At 38.9% G+C, this 14,936-nt stretch overlaps 1 protein-coding gene across 3 annotated transcripts in view; it reads left to right on the top strand.

Moving 5' to 3' along the window:
* nbeal2 (neurobeachin-like 2) overlaps nucleotides 1-14,936 on the top strand; it is a 148,754-nt gene that overhangs the window by 77,189 nt on the left and 56,629 nt on the right. For all 3 annotated transcript variants that reach the window (XM_062062974.1, XM_062062973.1, XM_062062972.1), the window contains exons 12-19: nucleotides 1,000-1,098; nucleotides 1,248-1,876; nucleotides 1,957-2,089; nucleotides 6,585-6,704; nucleotides 6,802-7,123; nucleotides 7,201-7,283; nucleotides 11,405-11,497; nucleotides 11,576-11,747. In XM_062062974.1, coding sequence (XP_061918958.1) covers nucleotides 1,000-1,098; nucleotides 1,248-1,876; nucleotides 1,957-2,089; nucleotides 6,585-6,704; nucleotides 6,802-7,123; nucleotides 7,201-7,283; nucleotides 11,405-11,497; nucleotides 11,576-11,747 — 1,651 coding nt within the window. The remainder of the gene's footprint in view (nucleotides 1-999; nucleotides 1,099-1,247; nucleotides 1,877-1,956; nucleotides 2,090-6,584; nucleotides 6,705-6,801; nucleotides 7,124-7,200; nucleotides 7,284-11,404; nucleotides 11,498-11,575; nucleotides 11,748-14,936) is intronic.

Here is a 14,936-nt window from a genome sequence, read left to right as displayed (position 1 = left end):
CAAAGTGGTGCAGTGCGCTAACTAAATAAGGCACCAAGGAAAATTAAAACAGAATCTAACAAGTGGCTATAGGACCGACGCCAGATAGCACTAACCACGAGGGAGCTAAATGAAGTGCAAACTAAACATAAAAGCAAACATAAAAGACACGTGTACCGTATTTTTCGGAGTATAAGTTGCTCCGGAGTATAAGTCGCACCGGCCGAAAATGCATAATAAAGAAGGAAAAAAACATATATAAGTCGCACTGGAGTATAAGTCGCATTTTTTGTGGAAATTTATTTGATAAAACCCAACACCAAGAATAGACATTTGAAAGGCAATTTAAAATAAATAAAGAATAGTGAACAACAGGCTGAATAAGTGTACGTTATATGAGGCATAAATAACCAACTGAGAACGTGCCTGGTATGTTAACGTAACATATTATGGTAAGAGTCATTCAAATAACTATAACATATAGAACATGCTATTCGTTTACCAAACAATCTGTCACTCCTAATCGCTAAATCCCATGAAATCTTATACGTCTAGTCTCTTACGTGAATGAGCTAAATAATATTATTTGATATTTTACGGTAATTTGTTAATAATTTCACACATAAGTCGCTCCTGAGTATAAGTCGCACCCCCGGCCAAACTATGAAAAAAACTGCGACCTATAGTCCGAAAAATACGGAATTGGTCGTCTCAGAAACAGGAAGGAATCAGCAATCTGACGGTAAGTGTCATCAAGCAGTATAACAAGCAACAACAGATAATAGTATAAATTTAAACACCAATGTGAAAAAAATTTAATTAGATATTTCTTATTGTGTTAGTAGTTTAATGTTATTTTTAATATTTTGGTAACCTTCTTGAGACTGGAAAATATATAGGAATCAGGAAAGCCGTTCTAAATCCTTGCCTTGTATTTCACCCCGCCGTATTTAAAGTGTGCCAATTTTGCATCCTCGGTGGAGCAGCTTTCCACTCACTATTTTTGTCTGGGCTCCCCAGGAGACTTTCAAAGAGAGGATTGGCTACTCTCAGCTCTTTGACGTGCTGAAGAGTCAAGGTCACCCCACCAAAAGGCTGCTGCAGGAGCTGACGAACATGGTAAAAAGCCTTTTCCTTTCATTACCCGCTCAATACCCACCAAAAGCAGTTCATTTTCTCCCACAATTGACATTTTTAAATGGCGCCTAACCGCCGCGTCGAACGTCACATCTTCATTAAAAGCCACCTCCATGTTTGTTCCTCCCCAGGCAGTGGAGGGCGAGTACGCCCACGCGCACCATTTAGGCATCAGCAACGATCAGCCCCTGCTGCTGCTCCTGCAATGGCTCCCTGAACTGCACAGCCAGAGGGAGCTGCAGCTGCTGGTGGCCCAGTGGCTGGCTACCGTATGCGGGGGATCCTTGTCTTGTCGCACTGTGGCGGTGGAGGCGGGCATGGTCGGGGCGCTCCTGCAGGTGCTCTCGCAGCCGCAGAACTTGGACAGGCAGTGTGCAGACGCCCTGTTGGGCCTCCTGCAGGATTTGGGATCACTGTGCATGAGGCCAGAGGAACTGAAGAGCCTTATCAGGCTGCTCAGGGTGGACCAGGACAACGGCGTGCATCCCTTCTGCACTCGCATCATTCAAGTTCTCTCGGCGATGGCGGCACGAGAAGGTCGTGACAGCGCCTTGCAGTACTTTGATCTCTCACCCCCCATGGCGGGTATCATGGTGCCCACGGTGCAGCGCTGGCCAGGCAGCAGCTTTGCCTTCCATGCTTGGCTCTGCCTCAACCTAGAGTTCGCCTCTTGTCAGGACGAGGACAAGTCTCCCACCAACTCGCTCGCAGCAAGTCAACATGACATGGGAAAAGGACCTCGTAGGAAGCAGCTCTACAGGTAGAAGGGTGTGGCCTGCATGGGAAAAATTACTTTTGTGTTGTGTGTTTTGATTTTTAAAGCTCCTGTCCTCCATATAGTTTCTTTACAGCTAGTGGAACTGGACTGGAAGCCTTCTTTACAATGGAGGGTGTGCTGGTTGTGGCTGTTTGCACTAAGAAGGATTACATGGCTGTCGCCCTGCCGGAACTCCCACTGGCTGACTCACGCTGGGTAGGTGCAGCAAGGATCCAGCCCCTCCCAAATATAAACACAAGGAAAATATTACACATCAATTTCTTCAAGGTCGAGTAACAGGAGCGTTTGACCTTAAGTAGGGATCCCACTTAATCCCTAATAATTCAAAATTGTCTCCAAGCTGTTTGCAACCTGCTGAAATTTTACTTTTTTTAACTAACAAATATAACAAGAACATCATCGTGTCTCTTGTGTTACCATTAGTGGATTAACAAAACATACAGTACAGTTTGAAGAGGATTCATATGGCCCCATTTGTGACTTTTTACCTGACACGTGAAACGTGACAAATTGGGAGAATGCACTATCCACTTAAGCTCCCAGATGCAGAAGAGTGTTGAATATCTTAAAATTTATTTTGTGGCAATTCCAATTTTGACATAGCGTCAGTTGCTATGTAGAGTGGCGCTTTCCATCATTTTCATCAGACCGCATGGCAAATTGATTACCCCTCACCCCCCTTCTCACGCATGGAATAGGGCCATATCAATCCCTTCCCTACTGTATATATTTTTTTATTGTCTCTAAACAGTGGAACCTCAATGTACGAACTTAATTGATTCTTGAACAGGGTTCATAAATAGAAAAATTCATATAGTCAAGCAAATTTCTCTGTAAGAAACAATGTAAATATGAAAATGGGTTCCAGCCTCGACAAAAGTCCATATTTAACTGAAGCTTTTGCACACTAGTCTGAACACAAAACAAAGTACTATATAGTACTGTATATCTGACAAAGATAAGCCAACAACAGCAATTAGCTGAACTGTGCTTTATGCTCTCCTCAGCCAACATGCGTGCACACACAGAAGTTCCTTTTGTGCCCTCACAAAAGATCGGTAATCACAGAAATCCTTAACTTCTTTAAAAACCATATTGCTACAATAGTAAACATTTAAAAAAAAAAGTAAAATCCACTTACATTAACTTCGGCAAATGAGGAGCTGATGAGAAAGGAGCGAACAGAGGGGGAGAAGGGAGGGTGCTCCGTCGGGAAGTGTGTGTGTTTGCTCTTGAAAGAGGCGCCGCAGAATGAGAGGTAGTCTTCTCCTTCTCGCTGTTAAATAAGTCTGCTTTGGCATATTTTTCCAGAAAGGTCCAGTCTCATCACTTTTTAAAATTTGCTGTGGTAAGAAATCTGCTTTGTCGATCCATACGTGTGAGCGGCATTAACGTACTCCTCACAAAGTCTTTTTTTTTTTACTTCTATAGCGATTCCTTCTTTCTTTCCACGCTGATATGTTGTCTTTTTGAGGCTCCTATTGAGTGGCGAAATGGACAAAACTTGTCAAAAGCCGAAAAAACTGAAAAAAAAGCACACATGCTGAAGCGTTGAGGAGTGATTAGTAATGTACAGCTCAGCAAGTTACATGGAGGGCTTCGCCTCGCCAAAAATGCTGCGCCCTGCATTTTGCCTGCTGGCGGGACACAGAATGAATGAATGATTGAAGCGTTCATACACAGAAACATGGTTAGCACACAGACGCATATTTGGCTCGATCTAAAAGTTCGTAAATTGAAAAGTTTGGAAATAGAGGGGTTCTTAAAATCGAAGTTCTAGTGTATTTGCCAATTATTAATTTTATAGAATAGAAATTTCCCTAGGAAATGTATTTGCCGTTCAGGTTTTTCACTCACCGTTGTTTCGTCCACGCTCAAACACAGGGAGCGCATGCACATGCACAAATCAATTTGCAGTCATGTTGTTGTGATGATAGAATATACATTCAATGATAGCTAACTAAATGCTATCGTTGACTAACAACATATAAAGCTAACGTGCATGCTCGTGTTACTTACGGCGTATTTTCATCATCAAAGCCGTAAGAGGGAAGGATATAATGCTGAAAACACATTGGAAAGTTGGATCTCTAGGCAGCTCCGTAAAGATTGCAAACAGCCTCTTTAATAACTGACACAAAATGGAGAACACTACTGGCTGCAACCAGAAGAGGCACTGTTGATTCAATTGCAACATGATTGATTAGTTTTTAATGTCCCCTTAGTTGATATACAATAGTGCAATTGATGTCTTGTAAGTAGGCACAGAGAGTCTGACATTGACATGACAACTCTAAGAAGCCCTAAAGTCCAACACTGCGAGGGAGGTACATTCACAGACCCCAAAATTGTAAGCATCAACATTACAACACAAGCAATTGTTTTCCCCCCAATATTCTCTGTGTTTTATACCGTTGTTGCAATAAATATAGACAAATTGTATCTGTTATTTTTTAATTGTTTTACTTAGTTATCAATTTATTTATGTAATTGAAGTACTGGGTATTTAAATTACTAATCTGTTCAACTTGAACGTCAAACAATTTCGTAAAAACATAAAAGTGTTGTGCTTTTTTTAACCAAAATATGTTTTTTCTATTTTCTAAGTACCGGTTCAAGCACTGTTTGAGTTTGATTTGGTACTAGTATCGGTTAAAATGTATACGATACCCATCAATACTGTCTAAACTCCAGAATCACTTCTACTAATGTTTATTTCAAATAGGTAAAAACCAGTACAACACGGGACCTTCAAACACAATATGTAGAATAGAATAGAACGCTATATTGTTATCAAACACCTCACTAAGAAACAAGGGAAAATTCAGGGAACTTGGAGCGCCAACTGCAAAATCTACATAAAGCTGAAAATCAGGTCCACAAGCAAGAGTCCTAGTTGTCAAAGACATCAGAACTCCCTGCAACTACAACAACAACAACAGCAACGATAATGGAGTCTGACAGAAAACATACATTGACATTCAACTACAAAATTACAACTCTCCAAGGGCATAGAGCAACACAAATGATTGGTGAACAGGAAAGTATGGAACTGAAAACCTTCAGCAGCATACATTAGAATAGTCCGCAATTAAATAAGGATATAGATCCAGATACATTAAAATAGACAACAAACTGTCGATTATTCATTTAAACAGCAGAATTGTATGCTAACTACAACAATGTGAAGCAGTTTTTGGAACAATTCAACGAACCCTTCAAAGTTATCGCTATCTCAGAAACATGGATGGAGGCTAAAGAAGGAATGGATTTTGACCTGGAATTATATGAACTGAATTAAATCAACAGAATCAACAAGAATGGAGGGAGAGTAGCTGTGTACGTGATGAAGAACCTAAACTACAAAGTGGTAAAAAATATGTCACTAGCTATTGATAATATCTTAGAATGTATAACCATTGAAATATGTCATGAAAAAAACAAAAACGTACTGATCAGTTGTATATATAGATCACCGAAGTCAAACATTGATACGTTTGAGAACTGGATTAAGGCAACTTTTACTGAAATCGGTCAAAAAAAAACCTTTTCATGTGGAGACTTCAACATTAACCACTTGAACCCTAATAAACAAAAGCCCATAGATGACTTTGACACAACGTATAGCCTGAGTTTATATCCTAAAATCACAAGGCCAAGCAGAATCTCAGGACACAGCGCCTCACTTATTGATAATATTTTTACTAATGAGTTTGATAATAATACCACAAGTGGCCTGCTAATATCCGACATCAGTGATCATCTGCCAGTTTTCATAATCTATGACGGAAACTACAAGAGGAACATTGATGACAAAAGTACTTTTCGAAGAATATGTACAGAACAAAGTATGACAGCTTTAAAAAATGATCTGAGAAAACAGTGAAAATGATGTCGATGATGCATATGGTATTTTCTTTAATACCTTGGAGAGGCTTTATGACAAACACTGTCCATTGAAATAACTTAGTATGAAGCAAAAGAAAAATAATCAACCATTGATGACAAAAGGACTGTAAAATGTTTACGAAAAGAAGAAGACATTATATAGAACATTTATAACACAAAGATCTACAGAAGCAAAAACAAGTACAAAACGTATAAGAACAAGCTAACTGGCATACTATGAATATGTAGAAAACAATATTAGTCAATTATTGGACCGGAACAAAAACAATATGAGAGCAACATGGGGCATCCTAAATAGCATTGTTAAAATGGTGCTAAAAAGACTATCCTAAATACTTCTCAGAGGGAAATGTAAAAAATTAATATATGAACTAAGTAGTTGAAAGCTTTGGACCAAATCTGGAGGAAAAGATTCCAGATCCTGAGTCAGTTGAGGACTTGAAAGACACCATATATAGAAACCCCAACTCTGTTCCTCAAAAGAGTTCAAAAGAGGAAATAATCAATATTGTGAAAAAAGGTCAATCCAAGACCTCAACTTATTGAGAGCATGACACAATTACGAGTGGCTACTCTGTTAAGTGCAGTTAAAATACAAGACACAAAAAAATAACATATTGAAGATAAGAGCCAGTACGAACAGCAGTGCAACAGTGAAAAACAGTGTAGGCTATTGGAACAGATTCAAGATCCTAATGGCCCATGGGTAAAACTGTTTTTAACATAAAGGTTTTATCCAATACCTCCTGAAATCATTGTGCTTTTTTATTCATATTTACAGCATGCAGTTGCCATAGTCCACATTCAAGGCCGTCGTCCTTTCGGTCAGAACCTGGTCAACATCTTCATTGATGGAGAGCTGTATAAAACCACTCAGCTTCGATTTCCATCCTTGAGTGAGGTAACTTAAATTTATGTGTCAGGTTTTCTGCTTATAGAGTTGTAAAATACATAAAATATTATTGCTTATTTGAAAATAATAAATTTACCCCCCGTAGCCGTTTACTTCCTGCTGCATCGGCTCTGCAGGCAACCGCACCACTACCACCACCACCTCGCCCAATCTACCTACATCCGTATCCTCCGGACAGTCTCCAGAATTTGCCTTTCCCCCCCACAGCCCTTCCCTCTTCCGTTCCCAGTCCTTTCCAGCCTCCTCCGCAGCGGGCCGCTGGGGTGACTGCCCGGTGCACACCATCCCAGCGGGACTGCAGGACACCAACTGGGGAACACCCAGCTCTCTGGATGGCCTCCTGGGCAGTGCCTTCATCTGCCATGAGGCTCTGCAGCAGGCCCAGATCAGAGCTCTACACGCTGCAGGTAGGTTGTTGTCTCCATTAAGACAAAACCCACCTTTGTGCGTGTCATGTTGCATTGCTTTCTGCCCCCCATTGCAGGCCCCAATCATGTGTCCTTATTCAAAGCGGATGGAGAGTTGTCAGAGCTCAATAGCAAGCTTTTGCTCTACTACACTCCTCAGGTAACCTTGCCGCCAAAGTTGCAAGTTGTTATAAGGAAGCACTACATTCTATAAATCAGAGATGTCCAAACTTTTTTTCACTGAGGGCCGCACACTGAAAAATTAAAGCATGCAGGGGCCATTTTGATATTTTTCATTTTCAAAACCAATACAATATTTATTATAACCATTAGGGTTCCACTCAATTTTGGCAAATGTAAAGGTCCTGGAGACCCAAAAGGGGCTCAATGTTTAAAGTGTTAAATACAAGTCATATATCAATATATATTTTATTTTACTTTCAACAACTAAATATCTATAGAGAAATTTCAGATTTATTCGTAGACATACATTTCAAATGTATTTTTTATGTTTTATGCCCTTTTTGTCAAAGAAAACACAGTTTTTAAGGCATAAAACACTACTGGCAGTGATGGGCAAGCTACTTGGAATATGTAGTAAGCTAGGCTACAAATATATACATATATATATATATATATATATATATATATATATATATATATATATATATATATATATATATATATATATATATATATATATATATATACTACCGTTCAAAAGTTTGGGGTCACCCAAACAATTTTGTGGAATAGCCTTCATTTCTAAGAACAAGAATAGACTGTCGCGTTTCAGATGAAAGTTCTCTTTTTCTGGCCATTTTGAGCGTTTAATTGACCACACAAATGTGATGCTCCAGAAACTCAATCTGCTCAAAGGAAGGTCAGTTTTGTAGCTTCTGTAACGAGCTAAACTGTTTTCAGATGTGTGAACATGATTGCACAAGGGTTTTCTAATCATCAATTAGCCCTCTGAGCCAATGAGCAAACACATTGTACCATTAGAACACTGGAGTGATAGTTGCTGGAAATGGGCCTCTATACACCTATGTAGATATTGCACCAAAAACCAGACCTTTGCAGCTAGAATAGTCATTTACCACATTAACAATGTATAGAGTGTACTTCTTTAAAGTTAAGACTAGTTTAAAGTTATCTTCATTGAAAAATAAGGACATTTTACTGTGACCCCAAACTTTTGAACGGTAGTGTATATATATATATATATATATATATATATATATATATATATATATATATATATATATATATACACACATATACATGTGTATATATATATATATATAAATACAAAACCCAAAACCAGTGAAGTTGGCACATTGTGTAATTCGTCAATAAAAACAGAACACAATGATTTGCAAATCCTTATTAACTTATATTCAATTGAATAGACTGCAAAGACACGATATTTAATGTTCAAACTGAGAAACTGAATTTTTTTTGGACAAATAATCATTAACTTAGAATGTAATGGCAGCAACACATTGCAAAAAAGTTGGCCCAGGGGCATTTTTACCACTGTGTTACATGGTCTTTCCATTTAACAACACTCAGTAAACGTTTAGGAACTGAGGAGACCAATTTTGAAGCTTTTCAGGTGGAATTATTTCCCATTCTTGCTTGATGTACAGCAGTCAACTGTCCGGGGTCTCCATCGTGGTATTTTAGGCTTCATATTGCACCACACATTTTCAATGGGACACAGGTCTGGACTACAGGCAGGCCAGTCTAGTACACTAACTATTTTACTATGAAGCCACGCTGTTGTAACACATGGCTTAGCATTGTTGTGCTGAAATAAGCAGGGGCGTCCATGATATCATTGCTTGGATTGCAACATATGTTGCTCCAAAACATGTATGTACCTTTCAGCATTAATGGTGCCTTCACAGATGTGTAAGTTACCCATGCCTTGGGCACTAATACACCCCCATACCATCACAGATGCTGTAACAATCTGGATGGTTCTTTTCCTCTTTGGTCCGTAGGACACAAAGTCCACAGTTTCCAAAAACAATTCAAAATGTGGACTCGTCAGACCACAGAACACTTTTCCATTTTGCATCAGTCCATCTTAGGTGAGCTCGGGCCCAGCAAAGCCGGCGGCATTTCTGGGTGTTGTTGATAAATGGCTTTCGCTTTGCATAGTAGAGTTTTAATTTGCACTTACAGATGTAGCGACCAACTGTAGTTACTGACAGTGGTTTTCTGAAGTGTTCCTGAGCCCATGTGGTGATGTCATTTACACACTGATGTTGGTTTTTGTAGCAGTACCGCCTGAGGGATCGAAGGTCTGTAATATAATCGCTTACGTGCAGTGATTTCTCCAGATTCTCTGAATCTTTTGATGATATTACGGACCGTAGATGGTGAAATCCCTAAATTCCTGAGCATTTCATGGAAGCTGCTTTTAGACGCAAGCATGGCACACACCTGTTCCCAATTAGCCTGTTCACCTGTGGGATGTTCCAAATAAGTGTTTGATAAGCATTCCTCAACTTCCTCAGTCTTTTTTGCCACTTGTGCCAGCATTTTTTAAACATGTTGCAGGCATCAAATTTCAAATGAGCTGATATTTACAAAAAAAAACGTTTTCCAGTTTGAATGTTAAGCATCTTGTCTTTGCAGTCTATTCAATTGAATATAGGTTGAAAAGGATTTGCAAATCATTGTATTCTGTTTTTATTTACGATTTACACAACGTGCCAAGGCACCAAGCCCGCCATTAAAGGTACTTTATTAAAAAATCCATCTTTATAAAGGAGCAGGTTTTTGAAGCAGGACTCTTCGAAGTACTTTGCACGCACAAAGAGGGACTTCTTCCGAGTTAAAGGTGCATTGCCACGAATCATAAAAGTTAAAAGTAAGGTACTTTCTTACTTCAGGGGAGGCTGAAAGTTTGTGGAGTGACAACCGATAACAGGGCATTTTCGTCTTTGTGTCGTACAATGGGTTTTTTGTCATTTGATGTCACATGTCTGAAAAACTTCACAGAACTGACAAATCTCAAACGGTCCGTTTGGATGAAGTAGAATGGAGGGCATGATTGTTTTATTAATATCTGTATTATATATAATAAAATATCCTCCACAGTTTTCAGGACTAATGATCCCAAATACACATAAGCAGGTACAATCAGGTTAGAAAAAAAATTGTTTTGCATAATACAGCCCCTATCCATCGATTATACGTTTCTATAATTTTTTATGTGTGCTTATGTTTTATGCTCTTTTTGTCAAAGAAAACAATGTTTATTTATATGGCAAACACACAAAATAATGTATGCAATACTTTCCCCATAAAAGTATATTTAATATGCAGTAATTAGAGCAGTGGTTCTTAACCTGGGTTCGATCGAACCCTAGGGGTTCGGTGAGTCGGGCTCAGGGGTTCGGCGGAGGTCAAGACACACCCGACTCATCGTGTAAATAAAAACTTCTCCCTATCGGCGTATTACGGATACGGCAACAGCAGAAGTCACACTGATTTGCAGGTGTGTAATTTGTTGTGAGTTTATGCACTGTGTTGGTTTTGTTCTTTGAACAAGGTGATGTTCATGCACGGTTCATTTTGTGCACCAGTAAAAAACATGGTAACACTTTAGTATGGGGAACATATTCACCATTAATTAGTTGCTTATTAACATGCAAATTAGTAAAATATTGTCTCTTAACTGGTCATTATTAAGTACTTATTAATGCCTTATTCGGCATGGCCTTATTATAACCCTAACCCTCTAACCCTGGCCCTAACCCTCTAATCCTAACCCTGACCAAATAACTCTAAATTAAGTCTTTGTTACTTAGAATATGTTCCCCATACTAAAGTGTTACCAAAAACATATAACTTTGTCTTGAATTTGAATTATTTTTTTTATTTTTTTAATTTTTTTTCCCACTAAAGAAGGGTTCTGTGAATGCGCATATGAAACTGGTGGGGTTCAGTACCTCCAACAAGGTTAAGAACCACTGAATTAGAGCCTTGAATAGGTCAATAATTCATACCCACAATGATTTTAAATCATACCAACAATAATCTTGATTTTTTTTTTTTTAGAAATGTCCGTTTTAAAGTTTAAAAAACTGCCTGAAGGGCAGCTTTTTATTAGTGTCAATATTGTAACATTTTCTTGTTACATTACACCTGTTTGCTCTTTTATACCACTTATGTTTTTTTTGCAATAGTTTTTTTAAAAATGAGTCACAGGCCCTAAAAAAATACAATGACAACCCTACATGTTATTTTATGTCTATGCTTCAGGCATTCAAGAGCCAGATATGTCAAGATCTGTCCCCCAATCATCAATATGATGGCAGGCTAACAGGACACAGAGTGGTCAACTGGGACATTAAGGTAGTGGCAGAGACGGTCTCGTAAAGATATTGAGATTTAAATATTCACAACTATTTATGGCTAACGTTTCTTCCACAGGATGTCATCAACGTGGTGGGAGGTGTAGAGGTCCTGCTACCACTCCTTGAGCAAGTATGCGAGGCTGAGCAGGTTTACAGCGCCAGTCAGGAGATTTCAGAACTGCTCGGGCAAGAGCTGAGTACGTCGCGGGGCCCGGCCACCATGTTGCTGCCACTCAACCAGTCTTCAGGTCAGCTCTCACCTACCAGACACAGTGCTACTGTACCTTAGCAGTCCCTTCCAAACATTTTAGGGAGAATAAATGGAATTCACTTACAGTGAACAATGGTACATACATGTAAATGACCAATTAAATGGATGGATAAGGATTTAACATTACTTTTACCCTTTTTGGTAGACTCTTGTTGGTCAAGACGCCGATGAGTGGAGAGGGAGGAGGGGAGGGTTGAGCCACACGCATGCCACCTTCAAACTTTGCTATAAAGTGTTGGCACTCCCTCTTTCTTTGGCCCCATGGTGGCTTATTTTGCAGTTGTACCAGAGTTCATTTTGTTGACTAAAAAATTATTATTTTTTTATCATCTACAACCTATTTTCCCTTGACGAATTTAGGACGATAACGAATGAAAACAAAAGCAGGTTGACTAAAACAAAGAGGAAATTAACTGAAAATGTATTAAAATAATTAAAACGAGACAAAGATGTTGACATAGACAATTATATTTTGGCAGGTGAGACAAAATATCCAATCCCAGTTGCATGTTGGAGAGGGGGCGGGTGGGAAAGATTTTTCACCTGGAAAACTAGACTCAATACAAGACATCTATTCATTATGTCTTTTACACCAGGAAGAAAGAGAAGAGAAGACATATGGACACACTTCACCTTTGCCGCGGTAGACAACATAACAACTTGTAAGCCCTGTGGCTAGATTTGCTTTGGTAAAAATACAAAACCTTGAGCGCCGTCTGCAGACTAACAATTGGGACTTTTTCGCAACAGTAAGTAGGCCCAAGCTAATATTTAAAAATGAGGTGACGACTTGTCCAGAGTGTACCCCGCCTTCCGCCTGAGCGCAGCTGGGATAGACTCCAGCAACCCCCGCGATCCCGAAAAGGACAAGCGGTAGAAAATGGATGGTTGGACTTATACTGTACTGAATTACTGTTACTATTAAACGCGGTAGAAAAGGAGCAAGACCGCTTACTATACCATACGTCCAAAAATAAATACTTACTTAAAAACAAACTACCGTATTTTTCGGACTATAAGTCGCTCCGTAGTATAAGACGCACCGGCCGAAAATGCACAATAAAGAAGGAAAAAAGTGTATTTGATAAAATCCAACACCAAGAATAGACATTTGAAAGGCAATTTAAAATAAATAAAGAATAGTGAAAAACAGGCTGAATAAGTGTACGTTATATGACGCATAAATAACCAACTGAGAACGTGCCTGGTATGTTAACGTAACATATTATGGTAAGAGTCATTCAAATAACTATAACATATAGAACATGCAATACGTTTACCAAACAATCTGTCACTCCCGATCGCTAAATCCGATAAAATCTTCCTCCCCGGTGTCGCCTCTGGTATGTCCTTTCTTTCTGCTGCTCGATTGCCGTTCTCTGCTGCATATTTCACTACATCCAGCTTGTAATCTGCAGTATATGATTTCCTTTTCGGTGCCATTTTTGTTCAGTCCTTCTCAGTTTTTATAAGTTACCGCCAATGTTGATGTGATCCATTTTAATAGCTACGGCAGTAGCATATAGCATATAGCAGTTAGCATCCCATGACCCACAATGCACTTCTGCCATGACCCTCCCCCGCCAAATTCTTATTGGTTGACGTGTGAGTGACGATTGCTGACGTGTGTGTGTCTCTTACGCGAATGAGATAAATAATATTATTTTATATTTTACAGTAATGTGTTAATAATTTCACACATAAGTCGCTCCGGAGTATATGTCGCACCCACGGCCAAACTATGAAAAAAATGTGACTTATAATCCAAAAAACATGTTTTTTTGTAGTAAACCATGATGCCTCTGGCTGAACCGAGCTGACCCTCCAATTATACCTGTACAGTTCACTTTAATTGATATCCTCAGCTATTAATTGCTCAACTTGACAACCCAAAATAGCAGATTAGTAATTTTTCAAGATAACACATAAAGAACGACAGCTATGTAAGATATGTTAGTTTTGTAGCAATGGTTGCTGCATATTTATTATTGTGCACACTCATTATTGTGCATACAACCAGTTTGTTTCTTCATATGACCATAAAAATGCACACATATTTTCATTCACTGTACACTTCTGTGTACAGTGCATGTGTTCGCAATACAAATGTGCGCACTGCGCATAATTTAATTATACACTCTGCTCAAAGCAAGTGAATATGTTGTACCCCACAATGCACATAGCGCTACTTGGGACGGTGTGGCGGAGTTGGGAGAGTGGCCGTGCCAGCAACCTGAGGGTTCCTTGTCCGATCCCCACCTTCTACCAACCTTGTCACGTCCGTTGTGTCCTTGAGCAAGACACTTCACCCTTGCTCCTGATGGGTCGTGGTTAGGGCCTTGCATGGCAGCTCCCACCATCAGTGTGTGAATGGGTGAATGTGGAAATAGTGTCAAAGCACTTTGAGTACCTTGAAGGTAGAAAAGCGCTATACAAATATAACCCATTTGCTTAATAAACTGGCGGAAGATCTGCCCGACAATTTGCATACTACACTCTATTGAATGCATGTTCAGAAATGACCTGAAAACCTTTCTGCGGGTTTATGTAGTCTCTTAGTCTGAACTGATTCTGAAATAATGTGATGCACCATATTCAGATTTATTGAAATGCATCTGTATATGCTATGTTAAACAATGTTGATGTATACATTGTACAGTAATTGTAATAAACTTAATAAAGGTGGTATCAAAACAAATTCAAAGATGCGTTATCCTTCATACTTTTATATTCTGGTCAACAAAATTTACTGTAATTTTGTAATTGTCAAAACTAAAGTAAAACTAATTTAGATGACTAAAATATGACTACAACTAAAATATATTTTCGTCAAAAAACTAAATTAAAACTGCTGTAAAAATCAACACTGAGTTATATTCAATTAAAAAAGCACAGGGACTGGTGATGTAACGATAAATTGCAATAATGATAACCGCGGTAAAATTCCCGACGATTACTGTATTAAATTTAAATGATCAAAAAAACGTGATCAATAAACTCATGGCCTGACTAGCATTAGCTTGCTCGTTAGCGAGTTGGTTTACTTTAGTTTTTTTTTAACAAAAATAAAACCTGGTTAAAAAATTTCAGATTGTATATACCGTATTTTTCGGAGTATAAGTCGCACCGGAGTATAAATCGCACCTGCCGAAAATGCTTAATAAAG

Source organism: Entelurus aequoreus, linkage group LG11 (genome assembly GCF_033978785.1).
Source record: "Entelurus aequoreus isolate RoL-2023_Sb linkage group LG11, RoL_Eaeq_v1.1, whole genome shotgun sequence".
Classification (NCBI taxonomy): domain Eukaryota; kingdom Metazoa; phylum Chordata; class Actinopteri; order Syngnathiformes; family Syngnathidae; genus Entelurus; species Entelurus aequoreus.
This window is presented reverse-complemented; position numbering and strand designations above follow the sequence as displayed.